The sequence below is a fragment of the Numenius arquata genome, chromosome 12 (genome assembly GCF_964106895.1).
Source record: "Numenius arquata chromosome 12, bNumArq3.hap1.1, whole genome shotgun sequence".
Classification (NCBI taxonomy): domain Eukaryota; kingdom Metazoa; phylum Chordata; class Aves; order Charadriiformes; family Scolopacidae; genus Numenius; species Numenius arquata.
Genome location: NC_133587.1, coordinates 19,695,634 through 19,722,607, shown reverse-complemented (window position 1 = coordinate 19,722,607; position 26,974 = coordinate 19,695,634). Strand labels below are relative to the sequence as shown.

General features: G+C 42.2%; 1 protein-coding gene across 2 annotated transcripts in view; it reads right to left on the bottom strand.

The window, feature by feature from the left end:
• RALGAPB (Ral GTPase activating protein non-catalytic subunit beta) overlaps nt 1-25,321 on the bottom strand; it is a 59,460-nt gene extending 34,139 nt beyond the window's left edge. For both annotated transcript variants that reach the window (XM_074157173.1, XM_074157174.1), the window contains exons 1-10: nt 25,139-25,321; nt 23,882-24,084; nt 19,503-19,666; nt 18,682-18,868; nt 12,719-12,850; nt 11,346-11,524; nt 8,938-9,086; nt 8,613-8,829; nt 2,248-2,449; nt 695-862 (exon numbers count right to left, since the gene is read on the bottom strand). In XM_074157173.1, the coding sequence (XP_074013274.1) occupies nt 695-862; nt 2,248-2,449; nt 8,613-8,829; nt 8,938-9,086; nt 11,346-11,524; nt 12,719-12,850; nt 18,682-18,868; nt 19,503-19,666; nt 23,882-24,084; nt 25,139-25,321 (1,784 nt within the window). The remainder of the gene's footprint in view (nt 1-694; nt 863-2,247; nt 2,450-8,612; nt 8,830-8,937; nt 9,087-11,345; nt 11,525-12,718; nt 12,851-18,681; nt 18,869-19,502; nt 19,667-23,881; nt 24,085-25,138) is intronic.
• Between the last annotated feature and the right edge of the window lie 1,653 nt (nt 25,322-26,974).

The following is a 26,974-nucleotide window of genomic DNA, read 5'->3' as shown; positions in this document are numbered from 1 at the left end:
ATATTTTGATAGCCACCAGCAAAGTCTTCTAACTATAAGACCTATCCAAAAGGAGGAGTGGCTCAGATTTAAGCGCAGAAGATCAATATTTTATGTATAACTTCAAAATGAAATGCGGTACCAAGACATGACTCGTATGTTGAAGGCAGCAAGCAGAGAGTGCTATTACATGCCTTAGATTACTTAGCAAAACATCCAGAAATCTATAAAGATCTCATGAGTGAGGCTCCATCTTCTGGTTTCAGAATCTGCTCCAATTTCACCAGCATAAATTATCAATTTTTCTATTTAATGATGTCTAAGATTACTCTCCCACTGAATTCACTGAAGCCACAGATGCTAATGAATATCCTGTGAAATTTTACTTAAAAATCAGTATGCTTTCAATATATTTGAGCTAAATCACTTCTTTTCCATTTTCTTACAGATACCACTTTCCATCAATGAATATGTAGATTACATAACTCACATATTTAATTTAAAATAAACACTACTATTGCTTTAAAGAAAATGGCATTAATTAAAACTGAAAATTAAGAGCTGATGAAGTGCCACTATCATCATCAAATACATACACACTATGGGCCCATGTTACAGAATTCCTTCAGCGAAAACTACTCAGGAATGACAGAAACCCCAGAAGAGAAACACTTCCCCACATTTCTGATGATTTTATATGGAAATAGTAATTTACCTGTCAGGTAAAATAGTTTCAAGAGCCGAAATGAAATAAGGAACCACGACATCAATCCCTTTCAGGTCACAGCAGAACAAAGGAGGGGAGTTTAGAATAACACTGGCAAGAACGGGGTGGCAAACGAAATCTGCTATCTGCAAACCCTGAATTAAAAGCATGTAAAATCTGACAAAGAAAGATAAGATTAAATTATTTGTACATAAAATGCATCAGCATCCCACATGAACAAGAACGTGCAGCCACAATTTGATCTTTTCTACATAAAACAGAGTAAGTTTCAAAATCAGAGCTAGGAAGTGTTCATACGAGCATCCCCCCATGTTACTTTAGCGCAGGCAAACGCACCGAACGAGCTTAACAAAACCCTCTCACAAAAAACACATGTATTTCATGGGAAAAGCCGGTGCAGCAGGGTTTTACTGAAACCTCTGACTGGTTGCACCCCAGGGGGTTAAACAGAGCTTGGACCATGTGCCCTCCCGCTACTCCCCTCCCCATGTAAGGATGGCAGCAAGATCTTGCCTTTAATTCCCCAACACAAGAAAAACACTGTGAAATCTTTGGCGGGGGACGATGGTACACATGGACAAGACACTGATCAGCGATTTGGAAAATGAGACCAAACATAACCATTATAACCAGTTCAAATGAAAAAACAGAGGGCAGGAAGCTAGCTGGCCATCATCCTAAAACAGTTGGTTTCTTTTGCAGTTTCCTGTTAGAGAATGCTTATGTCCCCTTTATTTTATTTTTTAAAAGGCTTGCAAACACAGAGGAAACTCACTGACTGGGTAAGAGACACAAGAACTATCTATACACAAAACACTATAAAATGCAAGAAATAAAATAGTTCAGTCTTCCAGGAAGTTTTGATGCCATTTGGGACAAGTGTACCCAAACAGTTTCAGAGAGTCATGATTTCAAGTTGATTCTCTGCCTCTAACCTTTGCTATTTCACTTTTTAACAAACAATTTGAAGAAAGGTACACTATGATAAGGCAAGAGTGCCTTATTTTATTAGAAACAAAACTGAAAACAGAGGTAGTTTAGAACGCAATTGTTTTAAATAATGGAATATGAGCGTGTTTCTATACGTAAAGGGAAAAAAACCCCCCCACCACAACCACATCCAATCCCAGTGCTATGGTGTTTGACAATGTAAAACCCTTCATGGTCTAATAAAGTGTGCAAAGTCTTATGTCTGCACACTTATTTTTTTCCATCTGAACAATATTCAGTGACGAATTAAAAAAAACCCAAGAATACAAGACTCAATAAAATATCGAAAAGACAATGATCCTTCCAGCTGGGAGGCACTTAAAGTGACTTCCCTTCAACTGGAACTTGATGAAAACCCAATGAAACCAGCATCATGAGAAGACAAAAGGAAATCACTGCTGGGTTTAGCTGGGGGTGCCCACCTACAGCACCTGAAGGCTGACCAGGCTTTTCTGAATTGCAATGCAGGATTCACTCACTGAATGCTATTTGCTGTGAATTAATTTGCACCATAGTTATAGCAATAAAGCAACTGGAAGAGAGGTTAGTACCGGGATAGGTAAGCTGGTAATATTTCCTCCCCAGTCTTCTTGCTACAAAAGATCCTACACAGTGTCCCGCACGCCTCTGCCCGTCCCGCTTCATAGTTGTCTGGGAATTCGCTCGCATCGAACATGGGGTTGGAAGCCATTGTGTCTGTGGACATTTGCGATCCTTTCCGGCGAAACTCCACGCTAGCTTGGGTTGCTATAGCTGGGAAGAGAAAAAACAGCGTTTCACTGTGTTTGCCAACATATATAATAGGCTCATGGGATCCTGGACACAAAGATCAAGTCAAATTTAGCAGTTATCATGAAGCTGTTAGTTCAGTATATTTGAGTCAGTGCCTCTGTTTAGAAAGTATCTGAGGGTGTAACTAGCTTATTTCTTTGACAAAACCTGACCTTCATAGCCTAGAGCCTGTCCCAACTTCCGCTGCAAAGAGTATGCTTAGATCCAGTATTACCTATCTACCCTCTCTGTAGGACAAGGATCTTCCCTCACCTAGTTCTCATCTCCAGAAAAAATGAAGTATCACCTTGCCTTGTCGCCTTGAAATACCAAAAAAACCCATTTAAACGGTGCCATTACTGTGACTTCCAAGCAAGCACTTCATTTTCAGCTGGCCAACTAATCTCTTATGCTGCTCTCAACACCAAGCTGCTTTGATCCAATTTTGTTGTATAAAAATACTTATTAAAAAAATTCTAAGGACCCGTATCAGAAAGAGAAGTTTGCTGAAACCCACTCTCCTGATTTGGTCCCTCTCTCCTCACACGACTACTGAAACTGCCCAATAAATGTGAGATGAGGCAACCTCCAGCTGCAGCCACCAAGGAGGCTGCCCCTCTCCTGCTCCCTCTCCCACCGCGTGCTCCACTAAAGCCTCTCGGGAAGGGATGCCACTTACCCAGAGAGGACCTGGCTCTGCCAAGCCTCGTGCTCCCTCCCTGCAGGGTGGTTCTGCCAGTCCAAGCCAGTTCAATTCACGCCTTTCTAGAGAGTTCTGTCCCCTTTCACACACCCCTATCAGCTGCATATGATGCAGGAGGCTACTCGCTTGCCTGGCTTCATCCTTCCTTCCAGAATGGTGAGCAAAAAAGATACATTGCTCTCAATGTGTTTTTTATTATTCTTTTTTTCATTTCTTCCTTGGACAACTTCACTCTTTGATTACTAACTGCAGAAAAAGCATATTCCTTCTTACTTTTAGCTAACACTATACTGATTTGCAAAACTTTTATAAGCTACAAAATCAAACAAACGATAATGTGTGCTCCTAGTGGAATCACATCAATGTAGCTCTACCTGCACCACAGAACTTCCTCTACCTCAAACCTGGGACACTGGGGAACATCAGGCTGCAAACAAAGGCCCATTAACACTTTGACAGTTGGAATATTTGTTAATTTATGGATGGGTTGGGTTTTTTTGGTTTTATTTTTTAAAGTAAACATCCTAATGTCAAGTGTCTACTCTTAATTTTTTCTCTTTAAATTCACCTTTTAAATACTGTTACCTCACAAATTTTCATGACATAAATAGCAAATGAGCACAAATCTTTATGCATCTTCCCATGAGCCATTTTTTGTCCTAAATAAGCTATCCAGCAATATATTGTAGTAGGAAAAAAACACTACATGCACAATGCATACAAATCAAACACTAGGTCTGTAAAATAAGCTTTAAGTAAAAAAAACATGGTTAGTGCAAAGTCCTGAAACTCATGACATGATCACAGACTAAAGTACAGAAAAGATGGGACTGATTCAGGCAGATTAATTTGCTTTTGCCAACAATCCTCCCCATTCAAAAACACACACAAAATAATTACTTGTCTTTTTCAAGTAAAAGTGCAAAAGCTACAAGAGACAATGAGAATGGATTTACAAATAAAATATGGGATTATGGAAAAAGAAAAGCATGACCGCAATTAAGGAAAAGCTACTGGTTCCTACTTACAAGATTTATAAGAAAGAAGAATTTGGATAAAAGATGCTGCAAGATAATAGAAATAAAATGGAAACAAATCAAAGGACAGCAGTAGTTATAAAATACTTTTAAGATGGTGAAATCGTAATATAAGTTAAGAAGCTTTTAGCTTTTTTAAAAAATAGATTAAAAGCTTTATGATATAGCAAGCTCGTTAAACACATAGGAAACTGGCATTCAGGTCCAAAATTATGGTTTTGAAAGTACCATGCAAAACAATGAACAAAAAGTTACAAAATACTAATAAGATTTAGAGCTGTTCACACCAGTGTACATCAGTTCTTTAAACGGATATTAACCCTTCCCAGCTCAAGTGCATTTCCCTGGGTTGCACTGTATATGGACCAAACACTGGCTACCCCACTGCCTCTGTGACTTGGGGTACAGTGTATAGGGAGACGGTTACTCACCTGCAGAGTCTCCTCACAGCAATACTCCTGCTTCCAACCACAAGCTCCTGACGGTACTACAGCTCTGTCTCCCCTAAGCCAGGTTGCTAACAACCACTATACCCGGGCATCCCTCCCCCACCACCTCCATCAACAATCTTCCAAAGCAGAAATAAAAGGCAGAACACTACCAGAAATATCAACATCTCAAAAACAATCTCCAGAGAAAGAAGAGAGGAAAGACTCCAGTAGCCAGGTACCAAGAGAGAATGCCAGCACCTCATAAGAGCTGCTTCTTCAAGTGCGCAGGTCAGATCAAGATCTGTGACCAAGCCCCTCAGCAACACTCAAGGTGTCCCCAGAGTTTCTTATAGTTTGCTCCTAGATACGCAGAAACATTCTATGGGACATTAATATTAATCACAGTAGGGTCAGAAGAAATAAGGGTAAACCTATACCCCAAGACCATGGCCAGGCCAGGTTGGATGGGGCTTTGAGCACCATGGTCGAGTGAGAGGTGTCCCCCCTAGGGCAGGGGGGTTGGAAGTGGGTGATCTTTAAGGTCCTTTCCAACCCAAACCATTCTGTGACTCTATAATGCCCCCACTGCCAACAGCACCTGGGTGATAGCAGCAACCCACCAAGGTAAGACTTCTTCAGCTGCTATAAAACATACAGCGGGCAGGTTTGTAACTGACTTCTTTATGTACAAGGATTAAGACTGAGCCCATCAGACTGGAAGATTTAGTTACTGAAATGCTGGTACAAGGTATTCATGAGTTTCTCCCAATTGTCACAAGCTGCTGAGGACAGCAACTAGCAGCAGCATGCACCGTACACCCAAGCTTGTCTAACCAAAATACATCGTGCCAATGAAATTACTTCTCTTCCAGAGGTTAAAGAGTTCAGGAAATAAGGTACGTGAGGCTCCAGAACAATAAGAAAAGCAAGGATAGATAGGGACTCATTCACATCAGCCTTCAGCAACTGCTCTCTACTTCCTGAAGCTCATCAAATGACTTGAGTTGTAAGATGGGATGACAGTGTCCAGTGAAGTCCAGACTAGCAGTCCAGCTAGTCCATGTGAATCACCAGGGTTTGTTTAAGAGAACTGAACTAAATTCTGGACTAGAACTTGAGACCGCAGCTCATCCACAGGGATACTTGTTAGGCACTCACATTTAGCTCACGAATACCTCTTTAGAAATCATGTCATATGGGTTCTCATTAAGACTGTGTCACATGGCAGAAGAGGAATAAGAAACACGCACTAGAAAATGCAGCGTTCCAGAAAGGTGTCCCAGGGCAGGGGATATCAAGAAGCGATCTGTATCAAGATATTTCACCTCTTTCCTTTTCAAAGTGGTCCTCAGTCCTCCAGCCAGCAATGGAACAGTGAAAACATATCAGAGAGCTATGAGAAAAGAAAATCTTAACTGCATGGCATTGAAACAAGTTGAACATTAGAAGGGCTTAAAGCTGTTGAGATCTTATTCAGCTGCAGTCTCAGACCTAAAAGAAAAATAGTGTGTGCAGGCCAGTGGAAGACAATACTACATAGCAAAGCTGATTTTAAGTACAGACACTTCCCAATGATAAAATATTTAAAGCATCCATAAACATAATAGTGCTTCCAGAAGCTAGTGCAGATTATTATCAGTGCCAAACATGGTAAGAATATTCAAGCTAGTGGCAAAAGCACTACTGCACGAGGGTAGACAGCAGATGGACCATGACATACAGGTATAGCCAACCTGCAGCCAAAAAGATTTATTTTTGTCCTCTTTCCTAGGGGTGGGGACTGTGGCAGCTAGCTGTCCCTTCTCTGCTGCCCTCTTTCTTCAAGTCACATCTACATTGGGTAGCAAGAGCAGAGACAGGTGGACGGGCACAACGTGCAGATCTGATGATTGCTGATGGCCCCACTTGTGTGATGGAGGGGGGACCACAGTACACAGCCCTCCTGGCTCACCTCATGGATCCAGCACAGCACCTCCTGCCTTACTCCTTTCCAGGAGAAAAAGACTTCACCTGGAGGCACCCAGCTCCACAGATTAGAGTCCCAGAACAGAAGCTTCTCAATTTGGACTTAAACCTGATTAAAAGACACTGATGCTTCTAATCAACAGAAAGTGCAGGAGCCCCCAGCCCTTTACGAGTCTTGCCACATTTTCCCACCTAAAGCAGAGGCTGAGCAAAAGGATTTATCCAAACGGATAAATCAGGCAATCAGCCTTTGGTGCCTCTCTAGAGAGTTTTGGCAGTATGGGTCCACCTCCAGTTCACTCTCCTTCCATCAGCCTGCCACGGTATTGCTGTGACCAGCAGTAACAATGCTCATGGCATCCTGGAAGGGCAGGAAACACTTGACTAAATTCTGTAAGTTAATTCTATCTTTCAAATCGCTAGAAAACAGGACAAAACACAGCCAGTTTTCTGGGTCTCCACCAACATAATTCTCTCAGATCCACTGCTACTAGTAAATGTCAGAACATGTGATATGCAAAGACTGGTGTCACTAGGGTCAGCTCTGAAGAGCACGGAGCAGAAACAGAATCAAGCTATTTCCAAATAGTTGTTTCCAGTTTTCAGGAAGCTAATAAGTCCCTCTGTAAGGCTAGCAACGTGACAATTTTCTGACTGCTGTTAGGTAACTTAAAACATTACATATATGAATGTAAGGCCCTGGAACCCCTTCAAGGAAGTCAATCATTGTGATTTTAGATGACTGTACTTCTGCTAGAATCACACCACCTCTGTTTACAGCTAACATTGTTGCATAAGCAGCATCTCAGCTGACATCCTTTTCAGGTTAAGCACTTAATTAAAATTGCTCAAGATCCAGGTTATGTCAAAATTAAAATGATCACATCAACCTGAAAAGCATTGAATACAGAAATACATTAGTTGCATATGCAACTGAACACACCTTCAAATTATGCCTTACTCCTTCCTAAGCTTAGCTATTTCTCTAGTAATGTGTCATGGGCCTTTTACAGACGGACTTGAACCTGCCACCACAGAAATCCACAACCAAACACTGTCAAAAACATTGTGCTGCATACCTAAAAATATCTTTAACAGATGCCAAATCCTAAGCCCATTGCCTCCACACAGGGATTTGTGACACAACAAACACTGAAGATAATCAGTTTAACTGCTGCTGTCAAGTCCCACTATCAACAAACCTCTTCCTTGTATTTTTCTTACTTAGGCCAGTGAGTTCCTTATAGAGAGATCTCATGGAAGAGTTTAGCAGACATTCAAAATACTACATGAAGAACAGGAAAACTGCAAGGAGTGAGAAAGTTCATTCTTTTCTGAATATTATCACCAAAAGGAAGAGGAGTGCTAAAAAGCCCCTCTGAGCAGAGCACTACCTCTGCTATCACGTCTCAGAACATCTGACCTCTAAAGCTGAGCAAAGCACAGGAGACAAAACATCTGGCAGTTCAGGAAAACCAAGGTACCGAGCCATATATGGCAACACACAGCAACCAGCACTGAAAGACACCAGCTTCACTTGCTATTTTAAGGACTCCTGTTTTCATAACGCTCTCCAAAAACAAGGATAAGTACCACTTTGCGCAGCATCTGGAGTGATGTTTGACAATTCTTCAAACATCAAAGAGTCACTATAAAAAGCTACTGTTACTCGGAGATACTCAAGCACATTTCAAATTAGGAAGTGGACTCTTATCACATTATTTCCTTCACTTAATAAAATTTTCCCCACTAGCGTAATTGGGACTGCCATGCTTGTTAGAGCAAGGGGGTGTTTAATAGTAAAAAGTGATTTTTTTTTTTTTTTAAATTTTAAAACCCCCAAATGCCTGCTCAGCTAATAACAGGTGCTCGGTCAGCTGGGAGGGGTTAACTACAATTCAGCACGTCAGATTTATTTTTTTTTCATTATTCATATGTTAATCTTGCAGGTAGGAAATGTCAATAAAACAAGGAAAAAAAGTGTACATTTATTTTTCAGTAATATTTACCAGTCATGCTGCTGTCTCTGTTTATTCCATTATGAAGTTTACAGTGAACAAATGCTGCATCAAATAACCACGATCCAAAGAGGTTCAAGATGCTGTTAACCTTTGGCCTGCGAGGAGCTGGTAGTGGCCGTGGCTCAGAACTTGTCTGGTTTGGGCTAGAGAGCGGAGAAGTAGAGGAGGGTTGGTGCTGCACTTTTGAAGAATGTGCAGTAGTTACCTATGTGAAAAGAGTAACAGATCAGCTCCTAGAAGCAAGGAAACTTTCCTCTAACTGAAGAAACTATCAAAAAGGACAGCTAGTTAAATACAGGATACGAAATCTTACAGTGCTGGTTTTCATCGTTGCTTTATTCACAGTCACTGCCCGATGCCTTCGGTTGTGGGGGGGAGTGGTGTTGGTAGCCGTGTTCTGGGGCATGCTCAGCCTGTTTACGGGCGTGGGCGGTGCACTGTCTGAGCGGGGTCGTGAAATGCCTGCAGATCAAGAAATAAGGCAAGCTTTCAGCAGGAATTCCATAGGCTCATACTCAGTATCCCGGTCAGTAAGCGTCTGGGCTTTCTGTGCATAGACTAGCTTTCCTCCCTGCCCCCCAAAACAGCAATAGTAAGAAAAACATCTTTCCCCTTTTACTATTAGCAGAAATAAATGTACAAGCAAAAGAAGACCCTGCTTACATTAGGTAGCGAATAATTAAAAAACATCAAAGAACCCACACCTTAAGAAGGTGGGAAAAGGCACCAGGGAGGACTGAGTCCAGAAGCTGGCAGAGGGAAAGGGCTAAGGTCCATTTGCCAAAGCCAGTTTAACAGCTCGCTCCTGCCAAAATTCCGATGCCTCTCACCTTTGCCTTTCCCAGCCCTACCTCACCTGCCCCGTCCTGAGACACCTCTGAGATGTCTGACCCTTCAAAGCCAACTTAGCTCACTAAATGAAGATGAAACCCATCCCTCATGCAGTTTTCTGCTGGTTTTGCAAGCTGAATCAGCTTGCTTAACAGTCAAACATTAAGTCAGTACACGAGATGGGGTTAGAAGGAAGAGTAAGCTATAATTTTTCTGGCAGCAGCAGGACATTACATCAGACTTAGTTTGAAGTGACAAACACCACTTCTTCCCATGTCCATGAATACCACCACCCCCACACCCTGTCTGAGAAATTAAGTGTGGAATTGCAGTGTGCTTGAAGACTTGACACAGATTTTTTTGACCATGTTAATTAAAGCACCCAAGTACTTTTTGTAACACATTACCCAACAACTAACTCTTGCTAAACCACTTGTGTTACACCCCGTGCAGAGGGTACAGTCCGCACTATGAGATGTATGGTTTTGGTAGACTTTTTTTGGAAAAGAGGATGCAGTATTTTGCCAAACGCATACATCATGTGGGTACATATCACGGAGGGCGAGATAAAAACCATGTCCTTTGGCACTTGGGGCAGAAGGCAATCAGATCTCCCACTAGCCTTACCCAAGTGGTCCTCCTTTAACAAATTATTATATTATTTGACAGACTACTGAATATTTTAAATCTCACATCTGGTATTAGTAAAAAGCAGTCATAAAAATTCCTTAAAATTTGTGGCAAGACATCTGGAAGAACACAACAGGTTTCAAGATTCAATATCACAGCTTAAGAAAAATGATCATTCGCTCTTTTACATCACTTAACATTTTAAACAAAGTTATTTCTACAAAAGTGAAACCTATAGTGACAAAAACTTGTTTGTAGTGGGGAATACAATACTGATAAACCTTTTCCTTGCAATATTTTTTACGGCATCTATTTCTGGTAACAAGGATCTTATTCAGCGAGACAGGAGGTCTTACGGTACTGTGCTTAAAAAGGACTTAACCATTCAGGTTTTTCCAAAAGACAAACAAAGAGTAAAAGCTGACAGTCTATCTCCACAGCTATTTTTTTTTCTGAACACAGTGTATGTATCTGTTCAAGTCTTCTGCTCTTCTGCAGTCTCATATCAGCTCACACTTCCGCCAGATGACATTTGTTTGCACATATTTAAGCAAAAAAGCAGCAAGAGATATGCAGCTCTTCAGAGCTTACAACAGCACATTTTCTCTGAAGAATTTTTAATAAGCCAGAAGCATACTAAGAATAATGCTTCAGATTTCAGGTGCTATGTAGCGTTACTTAAAACTTAACACCAGGTGCTTACATCTACTTTACCTTTCAGTCAAATTCAAGCTACTCTGCTACCAGAAGGCACAAAGAAACACAACTTTTCTTCTCAGCAGTACTAGTTACCCACTAATCGTAAACCAAGTGAAACTGGCACTTTTAATGTAAAGATCTGAAGATAACAGTTAAAATTCAGTACCCTATAAAAACAGGCACTGCACACAGCTGTTGCACAAAGTTTATGAACAAAGTGGTCAGTGCTCACAACATGCTAAAATCCACACTTGAATCTTTGATTAGACAAAAAGAGAAAGAAGCATTGTTTGGGGAAGAGATGGCTGGTTTTATTTTAGACTTAAGATTTATTTATTTGCTTTGCATTTGAAACTAAGGCCATCTACATTCAAATAATATTATTGTGTATGCAGATGGTCATTTAAAAGTGACCTGAGGTCCCTTCCCTATGAATTCCAAGATATATGTGCAAATGATAAATTGTTATGGCTGCATTTATGGAAAAGACAGTTTTAAAGAGAATAAAATAATTATTAAGTTCCTATTCCTGGCTATCCACAGGTCAGACAAAAGCATTACCTAGGAATGCATCCACTAAACAGCTGATCCCACGCATGGCACGAAAGAATATTTGAGGCAGATGTTTAAGGCAGGGGTACTGATTCAGTTCTTGAGTCATCCCACTCACATTCAGAAACTGCTCCTGAAATTTGGGGGTAGAACTAATAATGGCTGGGTTACTCAAATCCACAGGATTACTGCACACAAAAAGAGCAAAATATACTTTAGTTTAAGAACAGCTGTTAGGATTTTAAAAATACTTAAAGATGCAATAATTTAAGGCATTTAAATAATAACACCACAAAACAGCACACAATATAAACATATTTTTAGCTGTTACTCCATCACAGGAAGTCAATTCCAACCTCCTCGGTTGGCAGTACTTAAACATCTTCATTTCAAACGTTACCGAAACGCACTGAAAAATTTTATTAAGATCCATGAACCAGAGCATACACTTAACAGAAAAATCCCACCAAAGCAGTACTAGTTATTATTCATGAGGTCTTTTGAATGCAGTTTAAGAGGTCCTTACATTGTTAAAATTATTCTCAAAAGGTAAGCAATGAATTAAATATTGCCAGCAGTGACAAGAAAGGGGGTGGGCTGTAAAAGTTTGAGCAATTTTTCCTGACTGATACAAATCCTGTAAGAGCAATTCCAGATTTGAAGAGTACAGAACTTGTGACATTACTATCACAAATGAAGAAAAAGATCAGATTTTATTTTTTAGTTAGTTAAGAAGTAGATTTTAAACAGCTTAATGTTTATCTAGCTTTAATTAATAAATTATATTTTATACAAAGTTTAACATTCTGGCCATTCAGAACATTAACACAATGCTATTCCCAAGAATCTTAAAAAACCAAGCATGTCACTTGGTTCTGTTGTGTATTTAAGGAAGAGTAACATGGATGTTAAGATTAACTGTATAACTTTCTTCATGAAAACAAAGAGATACACCCATTTAAAAAATATCTGTTAAAAAAAAAAATAAATCTTTTGTAGGTTAAATTTAACACCCTGGAGAATAAATGGAAGCAATATACATCTCTTGGAGCTATTGTTCTGCTTTTCCTGTTTGCTATCTCAGAGAAACAAAATTGTATTGAATTGTTTGTTTTTCAGACCCTCCAAAATGCCAAATAGCTAAAAACATTTTGAATTAAATGAACCAGTTTACATTCTAAAAGAGTCAAAGAGTTCAAAGTTGAAGAACCCATTCACAACCTTGCCCCAAATTGCTGCAGGGCAGCAAGGAGACAAGAAGTCTCTCAAACTTTATTCTATTTAGATGCTTAATCTTAGCAATCTCCAGAGAAATTATTCATCATGTAAATTTATAGAAACTATGCAAGAATATGAACAACGGATGGCTGTAATTACAATACCTCAGCATATGTAAAAAGCGAAACCAAGTTTGTGCAACGCACTCATTATCCATTTCAGGAGGAATCAGACCAGCATCTTCATCAGGAATTTTAAATGGAGGAAATGAAGGTCCATATGTAAAACGCAGCAATCTAGAAAGCAAGTCAGACAGATCTGTCATTCAGTTAATAGTCCTCAAAAAATTAACAGTGCGTTTGAGCCTCAAAGGAATCAGCAGTCCACAGATGAGCCCACAAGCAACAGCACAACATTGAGTTTTCCTAGAGATCCCCATTTTATACAACCATTTAGCCCTCTCAAGGCTTTGAAGGGTACGTGCCTGCCCAAAGGTCCAACAAATCAAAGAGCTGTTAAGACATAACACCCCACAGCAGCTCTCCCATCTGTTCAGCCAGGGGGTTACCAGTTAACACAGGCACATACAGAGCTGACGTTACATAAGAAGGTGGGGGGGAATGGGGAATTGAAGCCCTTGTCCTCAAGGCTCCTTAGCTAAAAGGCATCCAATGACACCAGCAAGTCACATTCAGTGACAGGTCTCAATTCCCAGTTACTGATGACTTACAGCTTACATCAGCAACACTCGATGCCACCCCACAAGCAGCACAGGGTTTGCAATCCACAGAGCAGCAAGTTCTTCAAGAAGGATGCAGTACCTTTTGCAGAAGCTGGGAGCTACAGACCAGCAAGTTCTTCAAGAAGGATGCAGTACCTTTTGCAGAAGCTGGGAGCTACAGACCAGCAAAGAGCAAACCTGCAGAGGGCTCCACGGCAGCAGTGTCCCAAGGACATTGGCTTAGATAAATGGAGATCTTTCTCTAGAAGTGCTGTAACCACCTGACCAGTCACCAATAAGCTTAACTGAGCCGCTGCTGTCTGATTTGACCCCTACTTCATCCTCAGCTTTGCAAATTTATAGATCAATTTCCCTGACCAACACAATCTTGGTGTTCTCTAAGAGGACGGAAGAGATCAGAGTTACAGCTTCTCAATATCCCAGCATTCCCAGAAATCTGTTTTTGTCTTTCCTAAACTCACTTTTAGCGCCATTTCTCGCTTCAGTTATCACACCCTGATTTCTAAGCTTAAGATGCTTGTAAAGGACAAGAAATGTCCCATTCATCATTGCCCACTTATAAAGCCACATAGTTTTATAAAAGTCATTAAAACCAGGAGAAAGGGGAGGAGAGCAGAAGTCTATGGTTGACTCCTAAATCAAGAGTTAAATAGGCCGAATTACCATCTTCCACTTCCCCCGGTGCTGGGCACTACAGTAACTTGTAGCCAACTAATGCAAAATACACTCAGAGCGCGTTTGGAATCCCAGTCTGTGACAGCAGCTAGCTTGGACAGAAAAACAAATGAGCTTCAGGACACAAAGCCTTCTTCAGGTCCAAACCAGACACACACACCTCTGTACCAGCACTAACTGCCACCCTGATGCCCCAGCACCCACTGACATTAGTGCCCCAGAGGCATCAATCCCCAGTAGATTTTTGCTGAGGAATTCCCAGCTCTGACCGCCCCAAGGAGCCTGCGCACCTGGCCCGCAGAGTCACACCCAGTGGTCCCGCTGCAGGAGCCTGTACTACTTCCCAGTTCTCCCCTATGAGCTGCAAGAAATCAGGTTATTCAAGGAACATGGCTGAATCTTAACTGAAATTTGGGACATTTTCAAGAACGACTGAAAGCATACATAAATTGCAATCCACATGTCCAAGACAGTTAAAATAGACTAAAAGCACCCTAGATGCATAAAAGTAGTGTTGCTATACTGATATATACAAGTAAGACCCTAGTTTTGTCCTGCTGTGAAATCATAGCCATAGATACAGATTAACACTGCACATGTTCCCCATGCTGCGTGCATTTGTGTAAAGGCACTTCAGCTGGGCGCCCAATGGGGCTGACTTACTAGCTGGAATGGCTCCATTTCCTTTGTATCGCTCTTCAGGTCACCACAAAGGAAGGCCACCTGAAGAGCCTACTCCCCTACAAGGGAGTAGGGGTCTGCTACAGACCACCAGATCAGAGTGACAGGGAGGATGGGGCCCTGTATAGGCAGATAGAAGCAGCATTGCGCTTGCACACCCTGGTCCTCATGGGAGACTTCAACCACCCCGATATCTGTTGGAAGGACAACACAGCAGGGCACGTGAAATCCAGGAAGTTCTTGGAATGCGTTAATGATAATTTTCTTCTTCAAATGATCGAGAAGCCAATGAGGAGAGGAGCTGTGCTGGACCTTGTCCTTACCAACAAGGAGGGACTGGTGGGGGATGTCAAGTTCAAGGGTAGCCTCGGCTGCAGTGACCATGAAATGGCAGAATTCCAGATTCATAGGAAAGTTAGGAGGGTGTGCAGCAAGCTTGCTACCCTGAACTTCAGAAGAGCAGACTTTGGTCTCCTGAGAGATCTGATTGGCAGGGTAGCGTGGGAGAAAGAACTGGAGGGGAGAGGGGCCCAAGAAAGCTGGTTGGCATTCAAGGATCGCCTCCTCCAAGCTCAGGAGAGGTGCATCCCAAAAAAGAAGAAGCCAGGCAAAATAGCCAGCAGGCCTGTGTGGATGAACAAGGAACTGCCGGACAAGCTCAAGACCAAAAAGGAGGCCTATAGAGGGTGGAAGCAGGGACGGGTAGAATGGGCAGAATATAAAGAAACTGTCCGAGTGGCCAGGAACCAGATCAGGCAAGCGAAAGGCCAGGCAGAACTAAATCTAGCCAGGGACATCAAAAACAATAAGAAAAACTTCTACAGATATGTCAGGGACAAAGGCAAGACTAGGAAAGTTGTGGGCCCTCTCCAGAAGGAAACGGGAGACCTGGCCTCCCAGGGTATGGATAAGGCTGAGCTACTGAACAACTTTTTTGCCTCAGTCTTCACCGGCAAGGGCTCTAACCACACTGCCCAAGTCACAGAAGGCAAAAACAAGGGCTCTGCAAATGAAGAACTGCCCACAGTAGGAGAAGATCAGGTTCGAGACCTATTAAGGAACCTGAAGGTGCATAAGTCCATGGGACCTGATGAAATCCACACACGGGTCCTGGGGGAGCTGGCGGACGAAGTTGCTAAGCTGCTTTCCATCATATTTGACAAATCGTGGCAATCTGGTGAAGTTCCCGCTGACTGGAAAAAGGGGAACATAACCCCGATATTCAAAAAAGGAAAAAAGGAAGACCCAGGGAACTATAAGCCAGTCAGCCTCACCTCTGTGCCTGGCAAGATCGTGGAGCAGATCCTCCTGGAATCTCTGCTACGGCACATGGAAAATAAAGAGGTGATTGGAAACAGCCAGCATGGCTTCACCAAGGACAAATCGTGCCTGACAAATTTGGTGGCCTTTTACAATACTGCCACAGGCTTGGTGGACAAGGGCAGAGCAACAGACGTCATCTACCTGGACTTATGCAAAGCGTTTGACACTGTCCTGCACAACATCCTGGTCTCAAAATTGGAAGTCATGGGTTCGATGGATGGACCTGGCTGGATGGCCACACTCAAAGGGTTGTGGTCAATGGTTCAATGTCCAATTGGCGGCCAGTGACGAGTGGAGTTACTCAGGGGTCAGTACTGGGACCAGTGCTGTTCAACATCTTTGTCAGAGACATGGACAGTGGGATAGAGTGCACCCTCAGCAAGTTTTCCGACAACACCAAGCTCGGTGTGGCAGTCGACATGCTGGAGGGAAGGGGTGCCATCCAGAGGGACCTGGACAGGCTTGAGAGATGGGCTTGTGCAAATCGCATGAAGTTCAACCAAGCCAAATGCAGGGTCCTGCACCTGGGACGTGGCAATCCCAGACACAAATACAGGTTGGGAGGAGAATGGCTGGAGAGCAGCCCTGAGGAGAAGGACTTGGGGGTGTCGGTGGATGAGAAGCTCAACATGAGCCGGCAGTGTGCACTGGCAGCCCAGAAAGCCAACCACATCCTGGGCTGCATCAAGAGAAGCGTGGCCAGCAGGTCACAGAAGGTGATTCTACCCCTCTACCCTGCTCTCCTGAGACCCCACCTGGAATACTGTGTCCACCTTTTGAGTCCTCAACACAGGAAGGACATGGACCTGTTGGAATGGGTCCAGCAGATGGCCGTGAAGATGATCAGAGGGATGGAGCACCTCCCCTATGAAGACAGGCTGAGAGAGCTGGGGTTGTTCAGCCTGGAGAAGAGAAGGCTCCAGGGAGATCTCATAGCAGCCTTCCAATATCTGAAGGGAGCCTACAGGAGAGCCGGAGAGGGACTCTTTGTCGGGAGATGTAGTGACAGGACAAGGGGTAATGGTTTTAAATTGGAAGAGGGGAGATTTAGATTAGATATTAGGAGGAAATTCTTTACTGTGAGGGTAGTGAAGCACTGGAACAGGTTGCCCAGGGAAGTTGTGGATGCCCCATCCCTGGAAGTGTTTAAGGCCAGGCTGGATGGGGCTTTGAGCAACCTGGTCTAGTGGAAGTGTCCCTGCCCATGGCAGGGGGGTTGGAACTTGATGATCTTTAAGGTCCCTTTCAACTCTAACCATTCTATGATTCTATGTGTACAGATTTCCAAATATAATTTTCCATATGGTTTTGTGATGTTTACTCTCAGCTTATTGCTAATACCCCAACTCAGAGAACTGTTTAATAAAACAACACTTCAACTGTTTGAACCCGGAGTTTCACTGAAGTATTAAAAGTGGCAGCTTAAAATACTACTGAAGTTAACCTAAGAGTTCACCTTTCTATGTATTAGGCAAAACCCAACATTACTGAACAGCAGACTAAAACATTAGAGAAAGTCTGCAGATTACTATGCATCAACAGAACTAAGACTGTTAGTCAACAGTGGAAGATAAAGTGTGGGCACAGCGCACGGAGCAGAACACCAACGCATGTTTAGAGATAGAGCTGTTCTTTTCAGATCAGTGAATCATAAAATATTTTCTGTTATGCAACGCTACATCTAACGAGCTAAAAATAGCTAAGGAAATAGTGTGGGAAATATGTAGAACTTGCGTTGCAGCTTTATTTCCTGCAGGTTTAACAAGTAGCTGCATAACCTGGAAAAATCTATCCATTTGGAATTTTGACAAGTAATTGAAAAGCAGAAGTTTTCAGAGTTAAAATAAATCCTTGTAGAAAAGCATACTATGGAATTTTTCACAGTACAGCAATTTTAATGCATCTTTGAACTTTCATAGAAATGGTTATTCACATCTCAGGAGAGCTAGGAGGAGGAGACCCAGAGGCCTGCTCCTCATCAGTTATTTTAGTTCTTAACTCCAAGAGACTGAGATTTGTCCTGCAAAGACTTCATACCACTGAGACCCCAGTATTAAGGGTACTGAGGGCCCTCACTGTTCAGGGCTGCCTACTACAACCTAACCTCTCCTGCATCCCAGATCCTCACTGCTCCCATGCCCTGCAACGCTTGGCACAGCTCTCCTCCAACACCCTCTGCTCAGAGCCCGCAGCCTGCCCTGGCCCAGCGCATTCCGACTGCCAGGGCACAAGCACCAGACAGCCATAGCTCAGCCTCAGCTCCACAGGGCAGGAAAAGCAGCGTTCAAGAGTCACCTTAAACACAGCAATATGCAGTAGTAGCAAGAACCTAATAATTTTGGTGATGACTGCCATTAAACATACAGACCATAATGCTACACTAATATTCATATGACTCGTTCTTCATGGGACATGATGAAGAGTCACTGTCATAGAGACTAACAGAGACACTGTAAAGCGCTAAATATCAGAGAGACACTGAGATTACACAGTAACAGAAACAATCCAATTCAGATCTTCACCTGCAGGAGGAAGACACACATGCAAACAGTAAAAGCCAAGGATACTAGCAAGGTCTCTCACTTTGTTTTGTTCATTCACTTTTGGATTGCTGTGCATGCAACAAATAAGCAACTCCAGAGAAAAACATGTATAACAATGATGATCCACACACACATATGTTTATTTCTGCAGGATTTCACCTACCTGGAAGTAAGGGCACAGATGACCTTGCTCCACTGCTCAACTACTGCAGGGTGATGTCGCCAGTTGGCCACCATCTCTTTGGCAGTTTTCCAGTAAGGTGGTGTTGGAAAGCACCGCGTACAAGCCAGTAACCACACCTCAAACAGTACACCAATTAATTTTTCAGCCAGATTCTCAGCAATGCCACCTTATAACAGAAACAAAGGATGCCTTTGGTGAGCAGTCAGTCTAAGTAACTTAACTCTCCTTTGGGAGGTATTTGAAGTGCATAAAGATTCTTAAGTGGTTTTTTCCATCATTTTCATTTAAGAGTGATTCCTGATTGCTTCCTACAGCCAATTAGCCTTTTTACAAGACCAAACATAATATATAAAGCTCAGCCACATACATGTGTCACTAAGGGACACTGCAAAGTCACTGACCTTAGGCTCTTCTATTGCACTCTGTCTATATTGACGTGATTTAAAAAAAAAAAGTTTAAACCGGCAATATTATTTTCCAGTAGGCAGGCCAAACAGCAAGACACATAGGGGTTTATTGAAACAAATAGGGAACAGCATTGTCTGCAACCATTCACCATGAACTGCTCCTGTACAGAGTCACTGTTCTACAAAAATATGTTTAGGAAAACTCAGCTTCAAATACCTCAGTCTTTTCTGACAATGCTTCATTTCAGAGTAGTGTAACAGAATCAGGAGTGAGCTATTGTGCTTTGGTGGCTACTAAGAGCTTTTAGCAGGTTTTCCCCCAAACCAGCTTAACATCAAGCCAGAGCAAAAGGTTTTTCCAGTAATTGAACCAAATGGAAGTTGAACATGAACCTTGCACAGTTGGAGCCGCTAGAAGAGTGTCATTGATCTGAAGAAGAAATAACAACAAAACCTCCCAGGTTTCTCTTGCCATAATTGTTGATTCACGAGCCAGTTTCTGGACAGCTTTCAAAACCTGCAAGCACAGTCTAATCTGACTAGATCCTGGGTCTGGCCTGCAAGAGAAGAAAATAATACTTCAGTCTCTAAACAAGAACTATGAAGTGATGCATACAATAATCTGAACTTTAAGCAATTACAAGAGGAAACATCAATATTATTGAACGAGAGCCAAGAACATGAGCTGATACACTTCTGTGCACCCTAACTCTGTCTCTTAAGCATCCTAACTCTGCCTTAATGAGTACAAGATGTACTGTAACATTCTTCTCTACACAACACAGAACTCACTGCTATAGAGGGAACAGTAACTGCAGCAAGCACAACCCATTATCCCAAAGGAATTTATCTTAGGCCAAACAACTGGAATGTAGTTGAGACACCACTAATTTTTTACATACGTAATTCATAAGGAAAGTGGCAAAATTAGAAGAAAATATTGTTAGCAAATGAATTTAAATTCCTCCTAGTTCTCCTCTTGCTTCCAAATGTAGATCCAACTCTTACCCTCAATTCTTTGGATTTAGAAAAAAAAATAATCTAGAAGAGGGTAATTAAATAGGAAAATCAGACTAAAGGAAGAGGGGATAAGGACAGACAAAAGGGAACAAGTTGATATTATCAAGGTTTTCCCTATAGTACAACCAGTTCCACACTGTCACTGCTGAGTCACTCAACATGAGGTGTTACAGAAGCAGCACAAAGCACCATGCTCTCTTCCCATCAGTTAGTTTGGATCAGGCAGAACAGGTACAAAATAGTAACATGAAGTGCTCTGGACAGTATCTGAGGACGCTGGCAAACAAAGCTGAGGAAGCCTAGAAGTTTAAAGGGTGAAAGAGGAGATTACAAATTAGAGTGTGTAATACATGCAAGCCATACTTGTACACCATTTCCACATCCCTCCTACCACTTACTGAAGGGATGACACACACACAAAAAAAAAATCATATTAAAATATTACCTTCTACTGGACTACTAAGTAGCATTACCAGATTCCTACCAAACACTTTCAATGTGGTATAACCCACAGCCACACTGCATGGTAAGCATCTCAAGAACATGCTGATCCACTAGATAGAGATCTGCTTTTCTTAGGGAATAGTAGCTCACATTGAGATCACTTATTGACAGACATGCTTTAAAAATGCTATCAACTCTTATCTTGATAGAATAAACATTGTAATGGAAACAAGATTACAAAGAGACAAGATAATATCTAATGCAAAACTGCAGACTACTAGTCACAGCTCAGGACTTCACTCACCTGATGCTAGTGCTAGATCCTAACAGAGAGTCTCTGCAGAACAGCAAAGCTTGGGACAAGTAAGCCCTGCCTTGGTTATAGCACTATGTTTTCCCTGAGCAACAACACAGCAGATACTTTAATCTAAAGATACCCTTAATCTTGATAAGCTTGAAATTTCAAAGCCTGTTTCAAGAATTGTTTTCATAATAATTTAGGGAATCTATGAAAAAGGGGCTTACATGTAGGACCTCCATATGCAAGATGACTAAAGGGATAAATCTGAGCTAATCTAGTAAAGGCAACTCTGAACTCCCCATCCATCCACCAGTTCCTCTTGTCCACAGTCAGCTGAACAGCAAATTTTGGTTGCAGCATTTTGCAGACTCATATCTAGATTTGTACAGAACCTGGTCTTTTGGTACCCACACTCCTTTGCAACAAGAATTGTTCTCATGATTTCATATGAAAAGCAGAAGTTATTACAAAAAAAGTGTCTATTACACTTGGACAATCATGTTGCACTCTCAAGCAATTCCAAACATTTTAGTTGCACAGAAGACCCTGATATCCACACCTCAATCTCTTGGGGAAGGAAGGCAGGGGGAGAGAGTTCTCATATTTTCTTTCCATGCTTCCAACGACAGCTTGCAGCACCAAAACTTCACCTGACTAACTACCACTACTGCTTAAGTAACCTGCAAGGCTTCCTGAATATCGTAGAATTGCAAGAGACAGAAAGGCCATCTGCTCACAATATGTCTAGAGAAGTGCTCATTTCATCGTGGTGGAGAGGTGGTCAGCGCTGGAGGGAAGGCTGCAAGCACTGTCCCTCAAGTCAGTCCAGCAGACAGAGGAAAGGCAACTTGACTCAGCCATCTTTCACTGTTCTTATTTTTCAGCACTATTTCAAGGACTGAACATGTAAACATTTGATTCAGCTGAGCACTCAAACTAGAATGATTTATACACACCTGCTTTGTATTAGGTGTACACATGTTCCTGAGATGCTAATTAAGCTGAATTGCTCACCTAAGGCTGCTGCATTTCACACCTCAACCATATATCCTCCTCAGGGTCTGAAACCCTCACCATGACTCTGGGCCACCACTTTTGAGGCAGCCAAACCAACACCTACATCGTTCCCAGGAAATCAAGATGAGGAAGGAAGCTATTTTAATCACAACCTTCCATTGGGCATAGGCTTATAATAAAGACTTGTATTTTCAGTACAAGAACAGGAGATTTTTCCTGGAAATATTTCAATGCAGGCTCCTATAAGATCTCCTGCAGGAGCCCATCAGCACCAGCAACCTGCATCAATTGTGTAAAACCAGAAATTCTTCTCCTCTTCCCCTCCACAAGCACATAAGAATATGAGCCTTTGCTTTCATTCAAGCAAGGTGCGCACAGCTCAGTTCTGCATTTAATTTCCATTATAGCCTTCCTGTTGCTAGAGTGAATTCTGAACTCAGCTCCCTGGAGGACAAAACTTGAACTTTAACACCAAGTGTTGACAGCAGCAGCCATGAAAAGAGAGTGTTTCAGGTACATCTCTGAGGCTTTTGAAAGAAAAACAATAGAATAGTTATACTGGAGTGGCGGAAACTGTTTAAAATAATGATTTTCCAGCCCTCCCTGTCTCTGGATGTTAATTTTGTTCAACAGCCATCACATGCAGTCTACCACCCTGCACTGAGCTCCATCAGTGAGGATGGGAGAGAAGGGTAGGATGGTAGCTTGTGCTAACAGCATGCAAGAAACAAGAGCACTGGACTGCCTGTTACCAGGGCCCCTGCTGTGAAAGCAGTCAAGTGATCATAGGAAGAAGTATTTAATGGACTAGTGAAGAATTCATTCTCTACTGTGCCAAGTGAATAAAGGTTCCCTGACAGTATACACTACTCTGCATGTACTAAAGCTTAGAGACAACCTTCTGCAGAAGTCTAATCCAGAAGCATGCTTTCCTCACATTTGTGCCATTGCCCTAACCATCCTTTAATGGGAATTAAAATGCCTTTTCCACTACAGGTTAAGAGCTGTAACAACCAAGGTTAGGCTGGTAGACTTTGAAGCAATCAATAAATAGCAATGAACTCTGAATTTGTACAAGTTATTATTCAAAGCCCTTTATTAACAAAGCCTTCAGGTAAAGTTAAGTAATCCAAGCACAGCAGAGCACTTTGAAGGCCACTTGCAGTAATACATTACTAATAGTGAGAATAGCAGATGATCTGGTACTTACAGACGTATACTAAACATTGATCTGAAGTAATTTCAGGTAGCTAATATTTAAGTACTGTTTCACAGGGCACCATTATCTCCTCTTGCTTATCCAACACGTGTGATCAACAGTAGCAAGTAAACTTGTCATAAACAAAGTATGATGTTTCAGCACTCTGACAATATAACTTCATCCAAGATCTAGAAGCACATGTATCTCAACATTATCATCCAAAGGTGTCTCGTGTAACAGCAGGTTGTCAGATAGCAAGCACTCCTCTGCAGGATTCTTTCGAAACTACTAGCGAAAGAGTCAGCATAATTATGCCCATTTAACCGGCAGCAAGATGTAGGCACAAAGCAGGCATGCACTGCAAGATCCTCCAGCACATCAGAAACGTGGTTGAGTCTTGAGTAAACAAAGCATGGGATCGCCATGATGTGCTCTTAGTTACCTCAGTTTTACACAGTACCAAGCACATGGTCACACAGTGATGCTATTTAACCTTTCCCCCACCCTCCAGTCATCTAATAGAGATGGTTCTTGAAGTTCTTGGAACAGCAAACATTCAAGTCTACAAGTGCTCTGGAATCCTAATTACCTAAACACAGTAGCAACAACTCGATTTGCTACTGAAAATTACGTAACAGGCTTGGAAAGACACGCTCCTCCTACAGTAGTAGACAGCAGTCTTATTTTAATCAAGAGCCTCCATGGTTTATCAGGCCTCTTTGACAGGTTAACTGCTGACTACAGCTTTGAATTCCTTAGCCTCCTGAGTGTCCCAGCCGTAACACTCACCTTGGTACAAAGAGATTTTGGAGATGTTTGAGAATGCTTTGAACATAAAGGTTTGGTTCCTTAATAACTGGTAAAGGAATGGAGTCCTTAGGTAATACAAGAGCCATAATCCAATCTGTATATACGTCGACACAGTATTTCACAGTATCGCCATCCAGAGGGAGGGTCAGTCCATAACAAACCACCTCCATAGTCCATTTTACCTTACCAAACACAAAGCAAAAGTTAGTAAAAATAAATATTACCAAGTAAACAATGGTCAGAAGACATTGGTTCTAACTCAACAAAATACCAGTAGTTATGTGGTATGGCCAATTCCATTTAACATATACTGCAAAAAAACACAAAGTCATAGAATCACAGACTGGTTTGGGTTGGAAGGGACATTAAAGACCATCGAGTTCCAACCCCCTGCCCTGGGCAGGTACACTTCCCACCAGACCAGGTTGCTCAAAGCCCCCTCCAACCTGGCCTTGAACCCCTCCAGGGATGGGGCAGCCACAGCTTCTCTGGGCAACCTGGGCCTGGGTCTCACCACCCTCACAGCAAAGAATTTCTTCCCCAGATCTCATCTCAATCTCCCCTTTTTCAGTTTAAAATTGTTCCCCCTCCTCCTATTGTTCCCCTCCCTGATCACGAGTCCCTCCCCAGCTTTCCTGAAGCCCCTTTAGAGACTGGAGGGGGCTCTAAGGTCTCCCTGGAGCCTTCTCTTCTCCAGGCTGAATAACCCCAGAAGTCATTAATTTGTATATCATGACATGAAGATTATGAATAAATGGCAGATCACTCTAAATCTTGAATCCGTTCAGTGTGACTTGTAGAGAGATCTCTTCAGAACACACAAAAGCTGATGTAATGGAAGATTTCCAAATTCTAGTAAATACTTGTACTATACAAAGACTTCTTTCAAAGTCACATATTGTTGCTTCAAAGTGAAGGTAATTAGAAAGGCTTTTTGTGTTAACTGCTAAATTCCTTGGTTGAGTTTTTTTTTGTTTTGGTTTGGTTGTTTGGTTTTTTTGGCCTGAACTTCCTGGTACAGTACCTCAGATAAACACTTACTACTAGGTCATGAAGTACACTGTTGCTATAAACTAGCTGTTAATAGAAGCCTTATGTAGATTACTAACCTACAAATACAGCACACTTCATAAAACTTGGACTATTAAAGAGAGAAAAATAAAAGAGGCTGTAGAAAATCATTAAGTTGCCACTCTAGCATGAACGAAATCATGATCTCTAAGGAAATGCACTTACTTCTTTGTCTGTTTTTAGTAAACTCTCACTTCCAACAGATGATGTAATTAAAGCTTGTCCAAGAGGACGCACCACTGCATTTGCCACTTCTCTCCCCACGTTTTCTGGATAGCTGTGAAGTACACTGGTATTCCCCTGATCATTTTGAATGACAAGATGCAAGGATCTCCACTCTGAGTACATAGTGCCTCTATAGTACAATCCAAATAACACCTGGGGGGCAAGGAAGAAAAAAAAAACAAAAAGAAAAAAGACAAAAAGACATAATTAGTAGAAATGCCTGTCACATGAGTTAACAAAACTTGTAAATCCAAGATGAACATGTCCATGTCATACATTTGAAGACCTGGAAGAGATTCCAGCAGCTGGTTTTCAACATTAATGTTTGTTGTTTTTTTTTTTTTTTTAATATAGCTGTGAGCTTTTTTTTTTTAAAAAAAAAAAGATTACAGTACCATTCAGTTAAGGACTAGCAGCACATTTGAGACACTTAAACTTGAGAACCAACTTCACCTCACACAACTTCTGCTTGTGCCACCCTTGCAGGAAAGATACTCCTACTTACATGACATCTTTGGCTAAATAGATATTAGTTCTACAAGTATTTTGTTCATGTAAGCTCAACTTTCAGGAAAATCTTAGCCATCTCCAAAGCCAAAAATTTAGCCTCTTTTTACATTCATGAAGTGTTTCTCCTGCAGCACGCACTACTCAAACTGGTAGTTGAAAAATTTGATTGATTGGTGGTAAAAAGTGTCCTTTATCTGAAGTGATCTCAGGACTGATTGAGCTTGGTTTATCACTAACTTGAACCCAGTATCACTTTATATTTCATTATAACATCGCATATTGGTACCAAACATAGAGCATTGGGGTATGCCCTAATGCATTGCAAATCCTTGTAAAGTCAATACACTCACACAGTCACTCCCTAATCTAGATTTGTCCCAAAGATTCAGGATAGAAGAGCCACTAGGAAATTTCCCAGGTAGCTCTCTCAAAACCAGACAGGAGAAACAATGCTCCCAGCACAAATGCAGTTGTGCGCTATTGCAGACTGGGCCAGCTCAGGGAGCCCGAGCTGACAGTGAACCAACCAGGTTTTTGTAGTGGTGGGTTTTGGGTTTGGTCTGGTTGGCATTACTGTGAAACCGCAACCAAGAGCGGAGGATTAGAAGCAGCAGAAGTTAGGCTGTGCTTCCACAGTCACTCTTGAGCAGTATTTGCCCAGGAGCATGGCAGGGCCTGCCCTTCTGGCCCGAGAGCAGGGCTCATGCTCACTGTCAGCACACAGCCACAAGGTGGGAGCCTGGCCAGACCAAGCCACTGTGGGCTGCAGGGAAGCACAATGTGTGACAAGGCCAGCAGCCGGTCATGGGGCTGCCCTCCGGTCCCACCAGGCGGCTCAAGGAGATCTGCCATGCGCTGCCAGTTTTGACCTACACATCAAAACCTTTGGAAAGCTAAGCCAGCACAAACGGCTGTCTGCTGAGACAGTTTTTAGCTGCATCAAGGTCTGATCTAACTGGGGTGAGGAACATCTGTGCCACCACAAAGGAGCTGTGAGGACACATGGCCAGGAGTGGTGGCAGGATCATTCCTTCTGGCAGTAACAGGCTTTTGTACCCACTCACAACAGCAAAACTGCTGCTCTTTCTCCTGTCTAGTTTTGAGCAGGTGGTACCAGGGCAACCTAAGCCATCAGGATTGGGACTATGCTATCTCCGCTTTCCTCCTCTCCCACCAACACCGGCAGCCTGTTGTCAATCACCAGAGCCAGCTGACCACATGAGCAATGAAACAAGGAAAACAGGGTTGGCATGGGAGAAATCAAGG